The sequence below is a fragment of the Pyxicephalus adspersus genome, chromosome 4 (genome assembly GCF_032062135.1).
Source record: "Pyxicephalus adspersus chromosome 4, UCB_Pads_2.0, whole genome shotgun sequence".
NCBI lineage: Eukaryota > Metazoa > Chordata > Amphibia > Anura > Pyxicephalidae > Pyxicephalus > Pyxicephalus adspersus.
Window position 1 is genome coordinate 58151621 of NC_092861.1, and position 19158 is coordinate 58170778.

The 19158-nt window shown below is 36.5% G+C and overlaps 1 protein-coding gene across 1 annotated transcript; it reads right to left on the minus strand.

The window, feature by feature from the left end:
* Positions 1–6104: 6104 nt before the first annotated feature.
* Positions 6105–17425, minus strand: LOC140329780 (phospholipid scramblase family member 5-like). Its single transcript, XM_072410171.1, has 6 exons — positions 17008–17425; positions 12394–12586; positions 9105–9216; positions 7823–7922; positions 6431–6489; positions 6105–6313 (listed from the first exon to the last, which is right to left on the minus strand). Exons 1-6 carry the CDS (start codon positions 17423–17425, stop codon positions 6287–6289), a joined length of 909 nt encoding a protein of 302 aa, XP_072266272.1. The 3' UTR covers positions 6105–6286.
* Positions 17426–19158: the final 1733 nt, after the last annotated feature.

Consider the following 19158-nt stretch of genomic DNA (forward strand, 5'->3'; position numbering starts at 1 on the left):
TTTATATTCATATTATCTACTAGAACCCTTGTTCGGACATATTTCTGTAAGTTACAGGTCTACAATTTAAAAAAAAATTTCATGAAAAACAGTGGATCACTTTTGGTACAGAAATCTAGACCTCAGTGTAACGCTCAGGAGGTTAATGTCATATTTTGTATTGCTTCAAGCCTTTTTATTGTTTTTGTGGGTTTCTTTATTGTAACAGCACCTAGCAGCAGAAATGCTAGGGGATGTATTTATATATTTTCCCCTGTCAGTGCGCTATAAATTTGTCCATAATATTTGTTCTCACATATAACATTTACCATTGTGACAGCTGTTCCCATTAATACAATGACTCGTTCTGCCACCTAGTGGCCAATGGTCAAAGTGGAGTGTAGAGAGAGATGAACACCTATCAGCCAATTTCAGATAAATTGACGGGGAAATAATTTATATATAGAGCACTAGGTGTGGGGTTTTTTTTTATTCTTTCTCATGGTATTAAAAAAGTACAAAGAATAGGAGAATAATTTTGATTTTTTATTTTATTTTGAAAAAAAGTACAGCAATTCTTAAATGCTTACTCACTCAAACATTGTGGCTTTCTTTACTTGGTAAAGGTTAATAATGTTCTTTTGCCATTTTACATATGAACTTCTGGGGCTTTTTTTTTAAAACAGTATTTATATAGCACTAACGTATTACAAAGCGTTTTACAAAGTCTGTAGTCATGTCACTAACTGTTTCCCTCAAATGGGCTTACAATCTAACATTCCTTTAAACATTCCCTTGTGGGAATCTTCCAGTTCCATGTATTTCAATGGCATTCCCACCAGGGAATGTTTAGGGAATGTCAGATTCCCTGTTTTAGAAATAACAGCCCTAAAGGCCTTTGTGACGTCATTCTGTGGATGTCACCATATTATGTGTATTACGGAGAAAGCTCTGCTTGGATCTTGTATTTGATCCTTTGTGAGATGCAAGAGTTTTCATGCATTAGTAACTGTACAAATTATTTTTATGCATCTCCTTTTATTGCAATCCAAACAAATAAGGTCATTGTAAATCATTGCTGGGATATAATGCATTCGCAGGATTCACCCCCATGGGCCTGCCATTAATAGGGATGCCACTGCTTTACACAAAATAGCCCATAATGCTGAAGTGGAAATAAACCTATATGAGTTTTCAAATGATCCCAAAAAAAAATATTTGTATAACTACTCGCATTTATTGTAAAACTCTTGGAAGTTCTGGTGCAGCCTGTTGCCATTAAATACATAATTAGCTGGGGGAGATATGTGAAAATTAGGGTCTATAAATAAATACACCCATATCAGGTAAGTTCTATCTAGGTAGCACCCTGAAGGAGCTATCAAAACTAGTTTTAGCTGAAGACCTGGAGATGCACCAATCGGACTGGGTTTGTGCACCACCAATTATATTTTAAGAAAAGAAAGAATATGTGGTGAAGGTTGCTCAGTAAAACCTAGAGACTAGGTAGGAAAAGGGCAATAGTGGTGCCAAACTATAATTTAAAACCACAAAACTCAAATCCTGTAAGAAGCTTACAAACAGGCAACAGGAACCAACAAAATGGAAATTGTTTAGTTTCTTTGTGTGCAAGAAAGCCAGCACTGTTCATCAACCTGAGAGGGGGGAAAATGGTCAGAGTTTAAGAAACCGTCAGCAAAGTCTGCTACTACAACCCCCAGGAAACTCACACATCTAGACATGGCACAGATACAGACCTTCCAACAAAAAGTACAGAATACTTTGCTCATAGGTTTCTCCTGGTTAGCAATGTGGTAAATTGTGAATATCATACATTTGCATGGCTGTTCCCAGTTTGTGTAAACTGTGGTTAAGCTAGCAGTGTATTGTCTTAAAGCAAACAAGCTCTACAAGTGCTATATTCTACATTTAGTAGGCTTTGTTGGATGGTCTGCAAACATGGAAAGTTCTTCTTCCAATCACAAATCAATCCAAACAAACTTTGAGAAAACTAATTTATGCAGACTCCTTATAGGGCAATAGTGAGCTAGCCATTATTGAGCAAGATGTGGTGCTGAAAGGTCCCTGCTATACAACTGTAGGCTTCCATTTTAGTATGCATTGTGGCCACTGGGCATATTTCTTAAGCATGTCTATTTTTGTCTTGTAGCTTTCTTTTGTTTTAGTAGCTGCATTGTTATGGCACTAATAAAATCCTGTTTACTAAAAAAATAATAATAATTATAATAATTCTTCGGTAAAAACTTGGTGTACGATTATGAAATTGCATCCCTGCACATTTCATAAGTATAGCCATTAGGTGGCACTGTTGCCTCTCTTTTTTTGAACATTCACATTACCTGTGCAGGGTGAACCTTTGTTTTCCTAACTTTATAAAGTATGTAGCATCTAAATATGGACAATGCTTACCCAGAATTTCCAAGCACAGGCCATCAACATTACATTAATAACCAGTATCCTCGAATGCATATAAGTGTTGTCTAAGGTATCTGTTATGGTTAGATTAAAAAAATGCAATACTTGCTGAGTTATTTGTCATGTGGCAGTTGATTTACTAAATGAGTTTAGGATGTTTACTTAGCAAAGTTATTTCCCAATTAGCAAGGAATAAATCACTTAGTTTGGTCTGCACAGTAGAATACTGTGAAGATGAGTCTGGTTCCCAGTGATATTCAGATTCAAGAATAGAGAAGCCGAAGGAGAAGAGACCCATAGAAAAAGTGTTTCAAGGCAAGAGCCCATATGCAGTAATTTGGAAGAAGAGAGATGCTAAGAGGGTACAATGTTGACAATGTACCTGCTAGTGGATTTAAATTGCCATTTTTAGCCCCTCTGCTGCCCTAACCTTCTCTCCTACATGTTTCAATTACAATAAATTACCCCTAGACCAGGGGTCGGCAACCTGCGGCTCGCGAGCCACATGCGGCTCTTTAGATGTGAAGCTGCGGCTCTTTAATTCAGTCTGGCTTTTCACCACACCCCTCCCCCGTGACACTCGAGAGCTTCCGACGAACTGAAGACAGTGAGGACCCGTGTCACGGGGGAGGGGTGTGGTGGAAAGCCAGGCTGAGAGATAGAATAGATTCCGACAGACTGAATTAAAGAGCCGCAGCTTTACAAAAAGCCAGGCTGAGAGATAGATAGTGGCTGAGAGATAGAATCGGTGCCTAAAGGAATCTATATTTCTACAATAAAATACAAAAGTGGGCAGTTTAGCAACAATACATGGAAAATCAAAATGTTTGTACCTGTTTCACCATTACAGAATTCTGAGGAAAATGAAATGTCATCTAATGTTATCCAAACTTTCTAAAACCATGCAAAGCCAACGCTCCCATTGAATTTGTTTGCTCAATTGTTTGTTATTGAAGTACAAGTTAGTGTTGTAAGTAAATGTTTACTTGTTTTAATTTTTTACTTAAATAATAGGTAATTATCTAATAATGCCATATATATATTATCTAATTTGTTGTGAAAAACACTACTTATATATGAATAAATAGATATTTTTTCTTATGAATAAATAGATTAGTTTTTTTTATCAAAAAACTTTATTTATGCGAGTACTATTTATTGTTGGCAAGAAAAAATTTTGCGGCTCTTTAAAAACTTTGAAATTTTGTAAATTGTAATTTTTGGCTCTTTCGACTCAAAAGGTTGCTGACCCCTGCCCTAGACTAAAGATGTGTGAGCCTCTTTCATGCCACCTTACTAGGAAGATCCAGAAAAAAATCAGACGTTCCTGCATACAGTTGGCTAAATTGATGGCTGAAGTCAGCGGAAATTGACCTAATTCACTAAGCTATTGCTAGCAGAGTGATAACAGCTTTGATAAGTGAACATCCTAAACTCTCTTAGTAAATCATCCCCATTAGTATTTATTATTTGCATTGGATTAACTTGACAGCACCTTGTAAACACATCAAATAAATGTTTTGCATACACTGCATTATACATGTGTTTTACCTCCTAATAACTATAAAAAACAATGGCAATCCTCAAAAGGAAAGGAAAGACCCTTACCCTACATATGTATTGGAAAATCCAAGGCTAATTGTGCACATTATTAATATTTAATTTACAGTGCTGCGTAATATGAAAATATATGAAAATCCTGCTATCTGCCAGTTTGTTGTAAAATAAAAAAACATTTATTGTCTGAGTTTAAGCAGTAGTCTCTTTACAGAGGTCTGAAATTCCCAATGTTGAGTCAGACCCATATGATCTAACTAAATCCAGAGCTCTAAATGATTTTAATGAATGCTCCCCCTTTTTCCCCTCAGTAAATCTTTATTACTATAGCTAACTGCCCCAACCCTCATCTTATTTAGCTGTGTCATTTATGCCCAAAGAGCCATGCCATCTAGCTCTCCTTTTAACCAACAGTGGGCGGGAAATGTTTCTCCCTCAAAAATGTCCCTAACTTCCGCCCCTCCCTTAAAGTGTACCTAAACTCAAAATTTTCACTTTATATGAGACAACCCTTTTATGTAAGGTAAAAATTCAGTTTGTTTCTTAGATGCAACGCCTTTTTTTTTTAACACTGTCCCCTATTCTCGATTGCCTAGGCAGTTGACAATAAATGGGAGCGCAAAGCCTCCCGGGACACCTACATCAGGCATCCCGGGACGCTCTTGGGCGCTCCTTCTGCACATGCCTGAGCATCTTGGGCATGCGCAGAAGGAGCCTGATGGTTGCGCTCAAAGCACCGGCTCCAGGATGGATGCCGAGACGACGCGGGACCCGATGCAGGATACCCCCGGAGTGATCGGACTGCCCTGCGGGATTGAAGGTAAGTGTTTTTTTTTTCTTTGCACTTTTGAATTTAGTTCCTTATTAATTTGACCCTTACTATTCTCCTCCCACCTTAACTTCCGACCACTTGACTCACCCCCTTAACCACTCATCTCACTTGTTAACCCTTTCCCCCCTTTTGAGCAGCCCTTACACCCTGTCATGCAGGCCCTATGCCTAGTTCCCTTCTGTGGCCTGTCTTTATATTCACCCAATGGGCCTGATTTATTAAAGCTCTCAAAGACTGGGAGAACCTGGTGTGATCCAACAAACCTGTAAAGGATTTCCTCAAACTCACTGGCTATAATTTGGCAAATGTTTTCCGTCACCCAGCTTCTCCCAGGATAGTCTACCTTCCCCAGTCTTTAATAGCTTTAATAAATTAGGCCCATTGGGTGAATATAAAGAGAGGCCCCCAGCAGGGATCTAGGCATAGGGCCGACATGATAGGGTGTAAGGGCTGCCCAAAAAGGAGGGAAAAGGTTAATGAGTGAGACGAGTGGTTAAGGAGGGGTTAGTTAAGGGGTTGGGTCAAAAGTGAAGGTGGAAGGAGAATAAGAAGGGTCAAATTAAGGAATGAATGAAAGTTGGACATTTTTGAGGGAGAAAAATTTCCCGCCCACCGTTGGTTATAAGGGAAGTGGTTGAGGTCTGGGAGGAGGTGAGTCCTGGTGATAATTTCTGAAAGGGCAACGGAGCTGGCAGGGTGCCCCTTTTGCTGTGGCCCCTGAGGTGGTGCTGGGCAGCTAAGGGCCGAAGTGGTGATGATGATGATATTCAGATTTTATATGCTGTTGGATGCGGACTTTACCTTCCAAGACCTGCATCCTAGTTGTTTGGGTTTAGAACAGGTTGGATGTCTTAGTACAAATGGAACATTGTGGTTAATATGGTGTTAAATATTGGGGGTTAAACTGTTGAAGAAATTGTCATGTTAATGGTATGTTAATTTACGTATGCTAATTTATACTTAGTTGTAAATATGCATAGAGTTTTAAATGAATTCTTTATTTATTAATTGTTGAAATTGATTATTTAATTTGTGTTAAATAAACGTCTACTTGCCAGACATTTTAAGCCCATTTAGTTGTCAGTGTGTTTTAGGGGGGGTAAGGGCTGGCAAGTTCGGGAAGGAGGTGGAGAGGTAGAGTAAATGGGCAAAGGTCCGAACTACCCTAGTAAAGGTCAGTGCTGCTTGTTTGAAAAAAAAATGCCTCATCAGTTAAAATATTTAAATGATTGTTCTCTGTAATGTGTTGTGAAGGTGTGATGCCTACATCAAATTCCATCAGTCCACATTATACAAATGATTTTGATCATTAAATGCTTTTATTGCTGTGCCATGTTTTTCTAACTCATTATTGATTAGAGGGCTTCTGTAGTTCACACAAACATATTACCCCCATGCACACATTTTATCTTCTGTAAGAACAGTCATTGATGATGTTTCACATTTATGGTTAATGGGCCATATCCTTTTTGGGCATTCTTTTCAGCTCATCTCAAAAAACATGTAGTTCTGCAATAAAAATGAGAAAAATAGAAAAATATGTGAATCTAGAGCATCCTAAATGTAATTTGTATTAATCATTGGAGATATTAGTAAAAGGAAGACATCTGAGCGGGTGTTTCTTACCAATAAAAATGTGGCAGCTAAAAGGAGGGCTTTGTCAGTTGGACTGAGGGAGGCTGAAACTGAAACACACAAGCAGTAACAAAAAAGTAAAGTGAAAGTAAAAAAACAAAGACAAATACTGTATTGTCTTTTCATTTTAACCTTGTTTTAAATTTTCTAAATATTACTATATCAGTTCATTAGTGTTTTACCTGCAGATATCTTGGTTTCTTCTTGAAAAGTGGTGCTAGCCAACTGTTATATTACTTTTGTGTATATTAGTTTCAGACACCTTTTAGCTAACAAGGAATTCTATTGACACCAGCTAAGCTAAGCTAAGCTAGGGGGAAACTGTCAAGCCTTAAAAATTGTCTATGTTAATAATACTGCTAACTGTAGATGTCCCATGTATCTGCAAGTATATTTTCATGCTTTAGACCAGTATTTTTGTCACTCTGGGCATACAGTATATGAAGTTCAGGCCCAGGCTGTATACACGGTCTCCGTTTCATGACAATTAAGCAATAAGGCTACGTATACACGTCAGATGATTCTCAGGGCTGACATCAGAGGAGAACCTTGCGTGTGTACAGTGCTTGTCCTACACCGTTCCGACGATCACCCTGGCGGATCCATGGACGAAAAACGCCAAACGATCATAATGAAAGCGCAGGGAAGAGCGATCGTTTTCCAGTGCTGGTTCATCATTCTCCCCCCTCTCTATAGAGCCGTCTGCCCAGTGCTGCACGACCTCATCTTTAAAATACTCCTAGTGCGCATATGGAGTTCAGATACTGTCCCAAAGGTTGGGGCCAAACAGAGCCAGATCAGGAGGAGTTTGAAAACAAAACACTGTCGGGCACCAGGCAATCTACACAGTAGAGATCTGAGCGGTGTGGGGCAGGTAAATGTATGGCTCACTAGGTAAGGGCCATGGAGCTTACTAAGAAACAATTTAGCTGGTATACCCAAATACAAATATGATATATAATTTAAAGATAATCCTATTTGTAAAGTGTATATTAAGCCAGAAACAAATTTAACAAACTTAACAGGGTTGGCACTCTTCCTCACTCTTGAACAAAAAAATGTCTGGACACACACTTATCTGAGGGGGTCTGTAATTTGACATGAGTCAGATTTAAACTATTTTACAAACTATTTTACAAGCTAAATAAAGGGATGCATATTCATCTATAACATGAGAATACACAACTGTTATACTTTTAGAATATTCTCTATTTAGAATATTAGATGATTCTCTTTAAAATAGTACAATATTGATCCTCTTCTCCGTTTCATGCTGTACAATTGGTTATTTTCAAAATGCTGTATTTCTAAGGAGCTAATACATACATTGAGAGATCAGTTGGAATTTTGTGACAGAATTACATGACAGTGCTTTTCACTTACTGTCCAGGCCAAAGACATCATGATCCATGTTATAATCTTCATTAAATCCAGGCCATCTCTTCCAAATGATTGCCACAATTTGTCCTTCCAGAGATGTGACCTGCACACAGACATACATGCACTCCCATCAGAATTGTCAGTGCATTAATGAGGACTAAATATGCATCAGTCCCATTCTCTGCCATAATATGATATTAAAGCATATCATTAACTTAATGATACCATCCACATACACTTTACTCTCTATTAATATGCAAAAAACATCGCCTACAAATTTGTATCATTATGTAGAAAGAAAAACAAAATAAATGCCCTATCGGGAGTGATTTAGAATGTTTATCTCTGTAGGATTATCTGCTGCTGAAGTGAGATGCAAATCTAAAGGAAATCTCCAGCAATGGAAATGAAATTTGATGTTCTTAAATGATACCTTTTCATTATAATTTACAGCTAGCCATCGTCTGGAAAAAAGTCAATTGCAAGTTTCACTTTATTGCTAATCCAAAAATGTCACACAGATCCAGAAGACATGATAAAGGTAAAGGTCCAGATGCAGGAGAATTGAAGCCGCAGAATAATGTCCCGAGGTGTCCACTGGAAATCTTGCAACCAATGAGTATGATTTACAGGGAGCTGAGAATCTTTGTTACAACATGCATTAAACATTTTTTAAAGTTCTTACAGTCTCGGTCTCGGTATATCTATTTTTAGGTAACATGTGATCATAATAAATGTAGATGGAAGGATGTGCACTGTTGTGGTGCAACTCAATATCTGCAGAGGGGAAAGAAAGTGCTCAGTAAATGCTACTACATACTGGTAAGGGTCATAAAACTGCAAGAGAGAGAATATAAAAGCTGTACTAGACTAACAATTAAGTAGCAATTTTGGTGTTAGGTTTATACCTTTAACAATCCACTTTTTACAGTGCAGAAATAAGTTTTTTCCTGAAAACACCTACTGCTGTTTCTAAAACCATGGAAAGCACTTCCTTGTTGAAAGTGAAAAATCAATCCAATATACTGCTGGGCAGAACACATTTGGCCTGATTTATTAAAGCTCCCCAAGACTGGAGAAGATAGACTATCATGGGAGAACATGGGTGACTCAGCAAACCTGGAATGCATTTCTTAAATTGGTAAATGTTTTCAATCTTGGACCAGATCCACTGCAGATTTGCTGGATCATCTTCTGCATGCGTTAATATTAAATAATTTAATAAATTACGCCTATTGTCTACATTTTGTAATAAATCAGATTTATTCTAATTATTTTGTCTTACCTGGAATTCCTGCTCAGAATGACAGCGAGTTGCACTCCAAGAGCCACGGATTTCCATTGTTCTGGTACCCTCAGAATTGTGCACTGAGAGACTTGGACTAAACAAGCTCCAGCTAAACAGAAGTATAAAATCTAGAATTAGAAAAACAAAATATGGCAGCAGAGAAATTACCGGTACTGAAAGTAATGCAAAAGTGGATATTACTTTTTTATTAACTGACATAGGTCATCAAAATTGCACATTAGTAACACTTCCTCTTTGCAAATGTCCAGAATCTTCATGGCAGGCAAAAGATGGATTCTAAACAGAAGCAATGTGCTATCATTAAGTTTTGACAAAGAAGGGGTGCATTCTGTCCAACATACATTGAGGGATACAGAAAGTTTGCAGAGATGATACCATTGACAAAAGCTAGAATTTCCTTATTTAGGTGTAATGAAGAAACATATTGTAAAATAGCTGTACAGGAAAAACGTTGGTAAACTTTTTTGTACAGGGGCCACGATGTTTTAAAATGTGACAGATGGACCAGGCCAGTATCAGATGCATGTAGAGTGTTTGAATTAACAATATAAATTATGTGTAAAAGCCATAACCTAAAAGTAACAGAAAACATGCATTCAATTTCAGTGGGAACAGTGTTATTGGTCACCCTTTTTGCCAGTGGGCAATTGTGTACCAATATTTGACAGGCTGGATTAAAAAGCCCACGGGGCCCACATTTGCCAATGCCTAGTATCAGCAATACTCTACATGTGCAGTTTGAATTACCTTTGTCTGATAATTGTCAAAAAAGTTATGCCCACATTTTTATCATTTTCAGTACATCCCTTATATATATGTAAATTATTTTGTAGCTTTGATCTAAGAATTTTGTTTTAAATGTATTTCAAGAGATCATAGAGACAATGTGCATCTGTAAGCATTGCTGTGTTTAAATATACTCTAACATTTTAATTTATTTTCCATCAAGATGTCAAAAAATCCAACGACAAATGATGGTGCTCAGCAATGAGATAAAATGTCAGACGTAATCCATATCAGATATAAAACTGTGCAGATTATAATGACAAGAAAAAATGGTATAGCTTTAGGAAGATGATTTATGATGTTTATGTTTTAGATCATTTATGGTATTCCCTATCAATAGGGCAGCACGTAAATTTGACAACTGGAATCTGAAATGGTATTCTATGGTGTTTATGTTAAAATCGTTACAGTTCTTAGTACTGACAATTTAAGACACAAGTCCTGAAGACGCAGTAAGATCCTTCCTATTTAGACAATTTAATAACCCTTAAGTGGCTTCAGACTAGTAATATTCAAAGTCAGCTGTGGTAGTAAAGACTATAAAGAATAAATTAAAGACTTACACATAGCGCTGTTGTGTATAAATATAAAGCAGACTGTGAGTTTGTGAATCCTTTAGAACTTGAAGGAAATGGAGGTCTGTTAAAATGTAAAATGAGTTTCACCTAAATCACAATTTTAGGCAAATGCATGCTGTTTATTCTAATTACACAAAAATAATTGTACTCTCATGCCTTGATTGAACATATATATATATATATATATATATATTTATATATATTTATTTTATATTATGTGAACTACTGGTAGTAGTAACTAGTACAAACTTCCTAGGCAACAATCCTCTCAACCAGGAACCTGTTTACTATGTGTTATTGCACATTATATTACATCAAGATGGCACATTAATGGGCTGCTAATGCACGTTAACATGCTAAAAAATCACATTTCTTCAAATGCAACACACTGCAACACACTATCACTACCAACACAGATGTCTTGCTTTAGTGAATAACAACTGGCACTGCAACATGCATTGTAGGCAAAGATCTAAATGGGTCCTTAACGTTTCTTGGAGCCACAAATAACATTTTCACAACAGTTTCACACTATTCTACCTACCTAAACTTTACATTTCATTGATATTTCTGGGAATCCTTGTGTACAGCTCTTTTCAGGTCGAGCAAGAAGAATCAAATGTTGTGTTGAAGTCTAGGAAAACTTGTGATAACTCCTTCATTGTTTTTTATGATAAATTAGTGATGTCCATCTATAAACACCATTCTTGTTCATTGTTTATATTTTACAGAACCAATGACAGATTGTTCAGTATAGGACTTCTGCAGGTCATTTGCTGTTACCCACGGTTCTTTATCAGCATTGTGAATTGTTGGAAAAGAGATTTTCTCAATTTCTAGACAACCTTACTTTGGATTATTGGACACTTTGGCTTTTGGTTTTTAAAGCTATTTTTAGCAGTTTGCATCCATATTCTTCTTCATGTAAAGTTTTCTTTCTTCTGAAGTTTAATCTACTATATTATTTCTTCCTGCTTTGCCAACCTCTCTATTTTCTTTACATCGCTTTTTGTGGACCCAGTAATATAACTGCTGGGTGCCTATGCTTTTCTGTGCAATGAAAGCGGACAATGGCTGGTGAGAGAGTCTAGGATCGTGCTGCATATGGCCTACTGGAAACATCCAAGCATTCTTCCTCCTTACTCCTCTCAAAGACCCTCAGTCCTAATGCTAACAGTGGGCCTGCTGCATTGATGGCAGATGGCAGATGTTCATTTACTGCTTGTATTTGCATGCAGATGTAATGATGTTTTTCTAAAATTTAAAGAACTGAAATTCACGAATGCAAAGGTTGGACAAGAGATGATCAGGCTGGGATGAAATGAGCTGGATGGCTCAAGTAAATCAGGTGGTCTCTGACTTTGCCGTAGCTTCCATCGCACACTATGAGAAGAGTAGGTGATATCAGTATAGAGAAGAGTCCTATGCAACTGTGCAAGACAGAAGATATGGCTGGAGTTCATCTTTTATTCAAAACATGGCTCTATTAAGAGGAGCTGCTTGTGTCAATGCACAAACCTTGTGTTCTTTTATAGGACAGGGCACCCTAAATCTGTATATCCAAAACAATTGGGGGTTAACATCATTTGGGGGGTTGGCTTTAAAATATGTTTTCCTGTCTGTACTTTCACTTTATGGAAAAACTACATGTTTTATGTTTTACTTGACACATTTCACACAGGTCTCTGTGATACCCAGCAAAATTTGTGACAATATCTAGCTCAGGGGCTTTGCAATTACCTTGCAATGTCAACAATGTAATATAATGCAAATCCCCTGTTGACTTTTTTCATTTAAAAATGTGGTTAAACAATTTGTTTGCAATAGTTTTGTCTATAAACACCCTAAATATTTCTGGAGTATACTCAAGAGTTAAATTTGATTTATATATTAGTATTTACTTCTGCTGCACAAAGCCGAGAAGACTGTTGGATGAGTTAAATACTCTGATGACCATGAGGCAGCAGAACAAGCAGCAAACATCCACACGGTAAGGTCTGCTAAACTTCAGTACTTCCTGTCTGTTCTGGTCACAAAGGTGAAGACAGCAGGAACGGGCTGGTCCACATAGCTGTAGGCACAAAGTGCTGGAATCTGCCAAAAGATAGAACATGTAAATGATCCACTTAGCCATTAAATTGTATTTATGGTTTAAAGACCTGGCGACATCTCTCTTTATTGACAATAAGGCTTTAAATGCAACCACTTTTCTACAATAGAACTGGCTTTCTGGTTGTTTCACACATTGGAAGTTGCTAAGCTGTACCTGGAAGAAAAAAATTTCTTGGCTTTGTTAGTGGGTAGAATATATTAGTAAGGTTGGCTGTACACATGTTTAAATCATTTGGCAGATAAAACACTTTGGGGCCTATAAAGCAGTGAAAAAAGCAGTGAATCAAACATTCTGTGATCACTGCTATTACAAATACAAGGAGCTAGAAGACTTTCCACCAGAATATGATTAGTAAAGGTTAGATTCCCTGCATCATTAATAGACGCCTCTAATGTATATCAAGGTAGATCTTAACCCAACCACCATACTATCGGTATTCCCTCCGCTCCTCTTCTGCCGATCTCCTCTTCTGCAGATCTCTACACTGGCTTCCATTTCACCTTAGAATCAAATTCAAGCTCCTGTGCTTTGCCTTCAAATCCCTACACAGTTCTCGTCCCACTTACATTTATGACTTGGTAAAAAAGTACTCCCCCTGCCGCTCTCTCTGCTCCTCCAATGACCTACTAATGACTTCCTCACTCATAACCTCATCACACGCACGGATACGCAAGTGATGCCATTAATTTTAGTAGCGCCAGCACTCGTGTCTATTGAACAGCAGCCAATGCGTGGACCCCACAGAGCTTATACTGACAGGTAAGCTCTATAATCAGGAATTATCATAGAGCTATTATAATAATTGTATTACTGTGCCAGAGAATACATCAATTCATTTAGTTTCACATTGCATTCTCTGGCAAGGTAAAACAAATAATCTCAATAAGAAGAAACAAGAACACATGAGAAGAGCATGCAGTAATTTAGATCAATCCACTGCATATTACTGCGTGCTCTTCTCATGTGTTCTTGTCTCTCCTTATTGAGATTAATTGTTTTTACAATAAATTTCAAGTTTGGCCCGCGACTTGGTCTAAGTTTTTAATTTCGGCCCTCTGTGTATTTGAGTTTGACACCCCTGATGTATAGGCACTGCCTGTGTGGGAGAATGCTTTGCTGCATTTTCCCACGTATTCTTTTGGGATGTCACAACATCATCCTTGCTCTGGTGGAGACAATAAATTGTTGTACCAATGCATATTTCACATCCACCATTGTACCTATTGGGACGTGCCCTTCCCCAAGCAATGACATGCCACACAGATTCAGGAATTCATGAACATAGACAAGACAAGGTTGTAAAGAAGGTGAAGGATACCAGCAGTAATGATATGTAAAACAAACAAAAAAAAAAGAAAAATAATAGAAAAACAACATGTCTATAGAGTTCTACTTTATTAGTTAACAGCAAACAATCAGAATACATGATGAAGCTGTCATATGGAGTCAGAATACTTAGTAGTAGGAATACAGGTACTAAGAGAATAGATGTATAGAGAGAATAGTGCATTGTGTGTGATTGTTAATTTATGTGCATTATTTCATTCTGCAAACTTTATTGAATAATAATGGATGGAGACTCTGGACAAACCAGCTCTTCCACCATCATATATTTATTGGATTATTTGTTATACTCTGCCATCAATACTGCAATCACATTCCCAATCCATGGCCTTACTATAGCATGCAGCCCAATGCCAATCAGAACCATAAAAAGAACATAACACCGGTCCTGTAGATACATAGAGAACCAGCATTTACCTGAACATGCCTTGTGCATCAATCATTGATTTCTCATGTTTGGATGGTATTATGTGCTTTAATTTTAGTGACCACCTTAAACAGCACAGCTTTAAATAACATCTGTTCTGACATGAATGCAGATTTTCTAGCCACCCTCTGATACAGTTATATAGATTGCTGTAGTGCTTTCATAATAGCAGTGTTACCTTCAATAGCAACAAGTAATTGCTTGGCCGTGCGACTGGAAATAATGTATAATCTCTCTGATTGACAGCAAAGTCCTGAAACAGAAAGCAATGATTACATCCATCCAAGTAATAAAATCAACATTAAAAAAACAAACACTAATGATTGTTTACATAAAATTGCACTCCTGTTTAATGATTGTAGGATGCATTAAGTCATTTAGTGTGTATTCACTGTATAAATATTCAAGTGAACAGCAAAGAACAAACACTGAGCAATTTGCATAAATTATAATGTACTCTCATCAGCACTTGCATTCATTTATAACTCTTTTATTTTAAGGGGGACCCTGTTTTCCATTTTGTGCAGACAAGTGTATGCATATAAATCAAATTTTATTATTGAAATAGGCGTCTTTAAGTTTAGGCATTCATTACATCTTTGTAGCTCTTCAGTGATTTTACAAGGCTGTCACTGTTTATTACACTGCAAACTACAGATGGCTTTATCATTGCTGTGTAGATGACTAGGTAGATTTTTTTTTTTTTTTGCATGAATAACACAAAGGACACTCAATAAAAGAACTTTATCACTAGCAACATAGTTAAGGCAAACAATTTTTCACTAAAATAAAGTGTTTGCTCTAGCTCTGTTGTTGGTACTAAAATTTTATGTAGTGTTCCAGAATATGTATATAGTTGGTGGATCCAGGAAGGAGTTGTATATCAAGATTGTTTTGGAGTTCCTTCCTGGGTCTAGGTTAAATACATTTCTGACCATGCCCTTACATTGTGCATTGGTAAACCCTTTGCAGTATATTGGAAAGTTCAACTAAAGCCATGACAGGCAGTGCTGGGCCTATACAGAAGAGGACATCAGGAGCCAACAGGCTAAATGCCAATTCTACCATACTGTAATACACTATAATAGTTAATGAAAGATATATGAGAAATACCTGACCCAGGAGAGCCTATTGTCTATTGTCATTACCACAGCTTATAGTCAATAGCTAATAAATAATTCTCCTGCATGTTTATATTTTAAAAGTAAACAAAAGCATGGCAGGTTAAACCAAACAACCACGAAGAGAACGTACAAACTTAATGCCCAAATTATCTCCAAATTGAATAAAACCCAAGACTGCAAGGGAAAAGTGCAAAGGCAACCCTTTGCCTGCTAAGTATGATTTAGTATTAGTGCTCATGTTTTACAAAAAGCATTTGGGGAGCCAGCATGCCCTAAAATGATTAACAATGGTGCATCATTTTTTGGCAATCAAAAGTATAATCCATAAAAAAAATAAAAACATGAAATGTAGGTTTTCCTAAAACAAACAAAATTCTAGCCAATACATGATATTCTTTTTACTTTCTTTGTTGTGTATTAAGTAAAAAGTCTCAAAAAACCCCTGAAGAAGACAGTTAGTGAAATGTGTTCAGCTATAAGAGATTACATTACATGTTCCTTCTGAATGAATAAATGAATTGAATGAATGAATAAATAGGAAATCGTGTATAGCAATGTATATCAAACAGTCATATATCTCATGATAGTAATGGGACTGACCATTCAATCAATTATGTGTATGTTCTGGATGTGTTCATATACCCAAACTGTATGGTCTGTTTCGCAATATAATTTGATTTTGAAACCCCGGTCTTCTCTTTTTTTCTTTTTACGGCTGATTTATTAAGGCTCTCCAAGGCGGGAGAGGATACACTCTCATAAGTGAAGTTTGGTGATCCAGCAAACATGGAATTGATCTGATCCAGAATTCAAAACATTTGCTGGCAAACAGAAAATGCTTTTGAAGAAATCCATTCCAGGTTTGCTGGATAACCCAGCTTCACTGATGAAAGTGTATTCTTTCTAGCCTTGAAGACATTTAATAAATCAGGCCTAATGCATATATGTATTACTCTGTACTTGAGAACAATAGCCCACTTACACTACCAAAGTTTATTTCTCAAGTATATAGTCATTTACGGTGAATGCACATTTCAGTTATAAATAAACCATGTATATGATCACAATTATGCCATTCATTGGTAAATAATTGGAGGAATACACAGGTATTTATGTAGTATAGTTTCCTAATATTCACAAGATATGCTTTACTTTCATTATTTTTACTGATGATAGTTACTACTTGCAAGTTTTTATAACTTTTACTGATGATAGTTACTCTAGCTACTTTTTTTATCATACTGCTGTACATAAATAGGAATATTGACAATTTTAAAGCATCTGCTTATCTTTTCCTTATTGGACACCATATGTGAAATATGAAAATGGTTACATGTATGATACCTCTGATCAAAAGTAGATACATGATGCTGTGTGGTGTTCATGACATATGCAGTATAATTTCCTGGGTAAAACAAAATATTTCTAATTGTTAACAACTTATCTTGTAGTTATAGTTATATGTATAGTTAGACTAACCCTTTAGAGACATGAAGTATTTTCTTACCTTTAGGTTTAGCTTTGGAAGTTATACAGAACTGCTGAGCACTTGTTAGGATTTGCAGTTCAGAACAAACCGATTCATCCAACTCTTCTACTACTGTCAGCGACCTTTGTATGGTCAGTTCTCTGTCTGTATTTATATTGTGGGAGGATGAAACAGACTGGGAAGGTGGACAGGATACCTTGGCACCTCCTCTCCTTGAAGATCCAACAGTCCTATGTTTGTTAAGTTTTTGATTTGTCTGTTTACCATTCTTCTCAGTTCTTCTTAACCCATCCTCATGCTGAAGTGAAGGTTTTCTATGTTGAGTCTCCATACATCTGCATATTTTGTCTTCTTTAGGTTTTTTGGTGTGATGCTCAATATGTTTTTCTCTTTGAAGATGTCCAAAGGGAGAAGGTTGGGAATGTATCACTGACATTTCAATATGCTGTGTCTATTATGTGGAGCAAATGTATAGGTACAACTAAAAAGTGTATTCTTCAGACAAATTCTGAGCCTGTAACATGTAGATCCAGCCTAGTTGGGTCCTATATCAGTTTTTCTTTCCTCCGCCTCCTGCTGTTTCCATCCCAACCAACCGGATGCTTCTTAATCCTCTACAGGGGGCTCTCCGGCCTGTCATCCCAACAGATGGGTAAGCATAAAGAAGGCGGAATGTCAACTAAATTCTTGTAAGGATTACAGAAGAACTAAAACAGTAGAGATTCTTTATTCATGACAACTGGAAATTCTACAACACAAGCCTCTCCCTGATACAAGACATTGAAATATTTCTATTTCATCTTTACAGTTTTACTATACTGTTAGATGAATTGTCTAATCTTCAGAAATATAGAAAATAAATATGCTGATGCCTAAAGATGCTGACTTGTTTCATTTTCCTTTATCATATTTAAAAATTATATTTTATGTCCAAAATGTTGATGATTATGATTATTATGATTATTATTATGATTATTATGATTAATATGATTATGATGTTGATGTTGATGATGTTGATGATTTAGTGATTTTGTAAGTTTTTTTGTATGCATATTAAATTTCTTTTCTACGATATATGGCGCTTTCTTGACATTGCCTGATTTGTAAATAGCTTGCTGTGTAAAGATATCACAGAAGTAAAAATACCTTACAACTTAATAAACTACTTTGTAAATCAAATCTGCAACAAGGATTCAAGATTATACTTGCACCCAATGCATGCAAATTAAGTATACATAGTATCTGAATTGTTTATATTTAGCATTTACCTACTCACTAAGACAAGAACCTACGTAGTAAGGGAACACTGCTTTATCTTTTTTTAAAGATCAATAATAATGCAGTAACCCAGAGCAACTAGAATACTTTCATAAGAAGTTTTCATTTGTCAAGAAGAGTTAGAACAATGAGGTGACTGCTGATTGGTTGTCACACTTTACTGCACTTTGCTCTTTCACTATTACATTCAATTGCATTAATTTAAATATTTCACACTCACATAAAAAAAGAACAGCCCATTAAAGGTACAATAAAGACAAACAGCAACATATACGATAAGTCAGCTTGCTAGCTCTAAGCTTAAGTTACAGAATAAAATACAAGGCTTGTATTGAGGCCATTGCTGTGGCTGTTCTGGGAAATGAGTGATTGTTGGCTGTCTCTATTTCTAAAACCAAACACCACAGTGAGAGAACAGAAAGAGAATTAATAGCAATGTTTACTTTGGATCAGACATTGTGCAAGCTTCCTTTACCAGATGACAGCATGGCACATCCACATGACAGGTCACCATGTTTGCTCGGAGACCAATGGCTTTCAGAGCAGAATTGGATTCCTGTAAACTATTGTGGTAAAAGCTGAATGAAAGTTTGCACTTTCAGTGCCTTCAATTATAATTAAAAAGCAGGGATATACACAGATAAGGTCATACATATAATTTATTATGCATTAATTAAACAAGCGAACATGTCTCAAATGTACAAACCAAACTCTGGTAATCTAGAGGCTATGAATTTGTCTACAAGAAAAACTCAAACTCAAGCTCAATTTAAATTTTAGAACTAAAAAGAATCAACATGAAACATTTGAAGATTGAAATCCGTAAAGCAATCTAGTAAAGTATAAAGACATAATAAAAGTGGAACTAAACAAAAAAAAAATTAATGACAT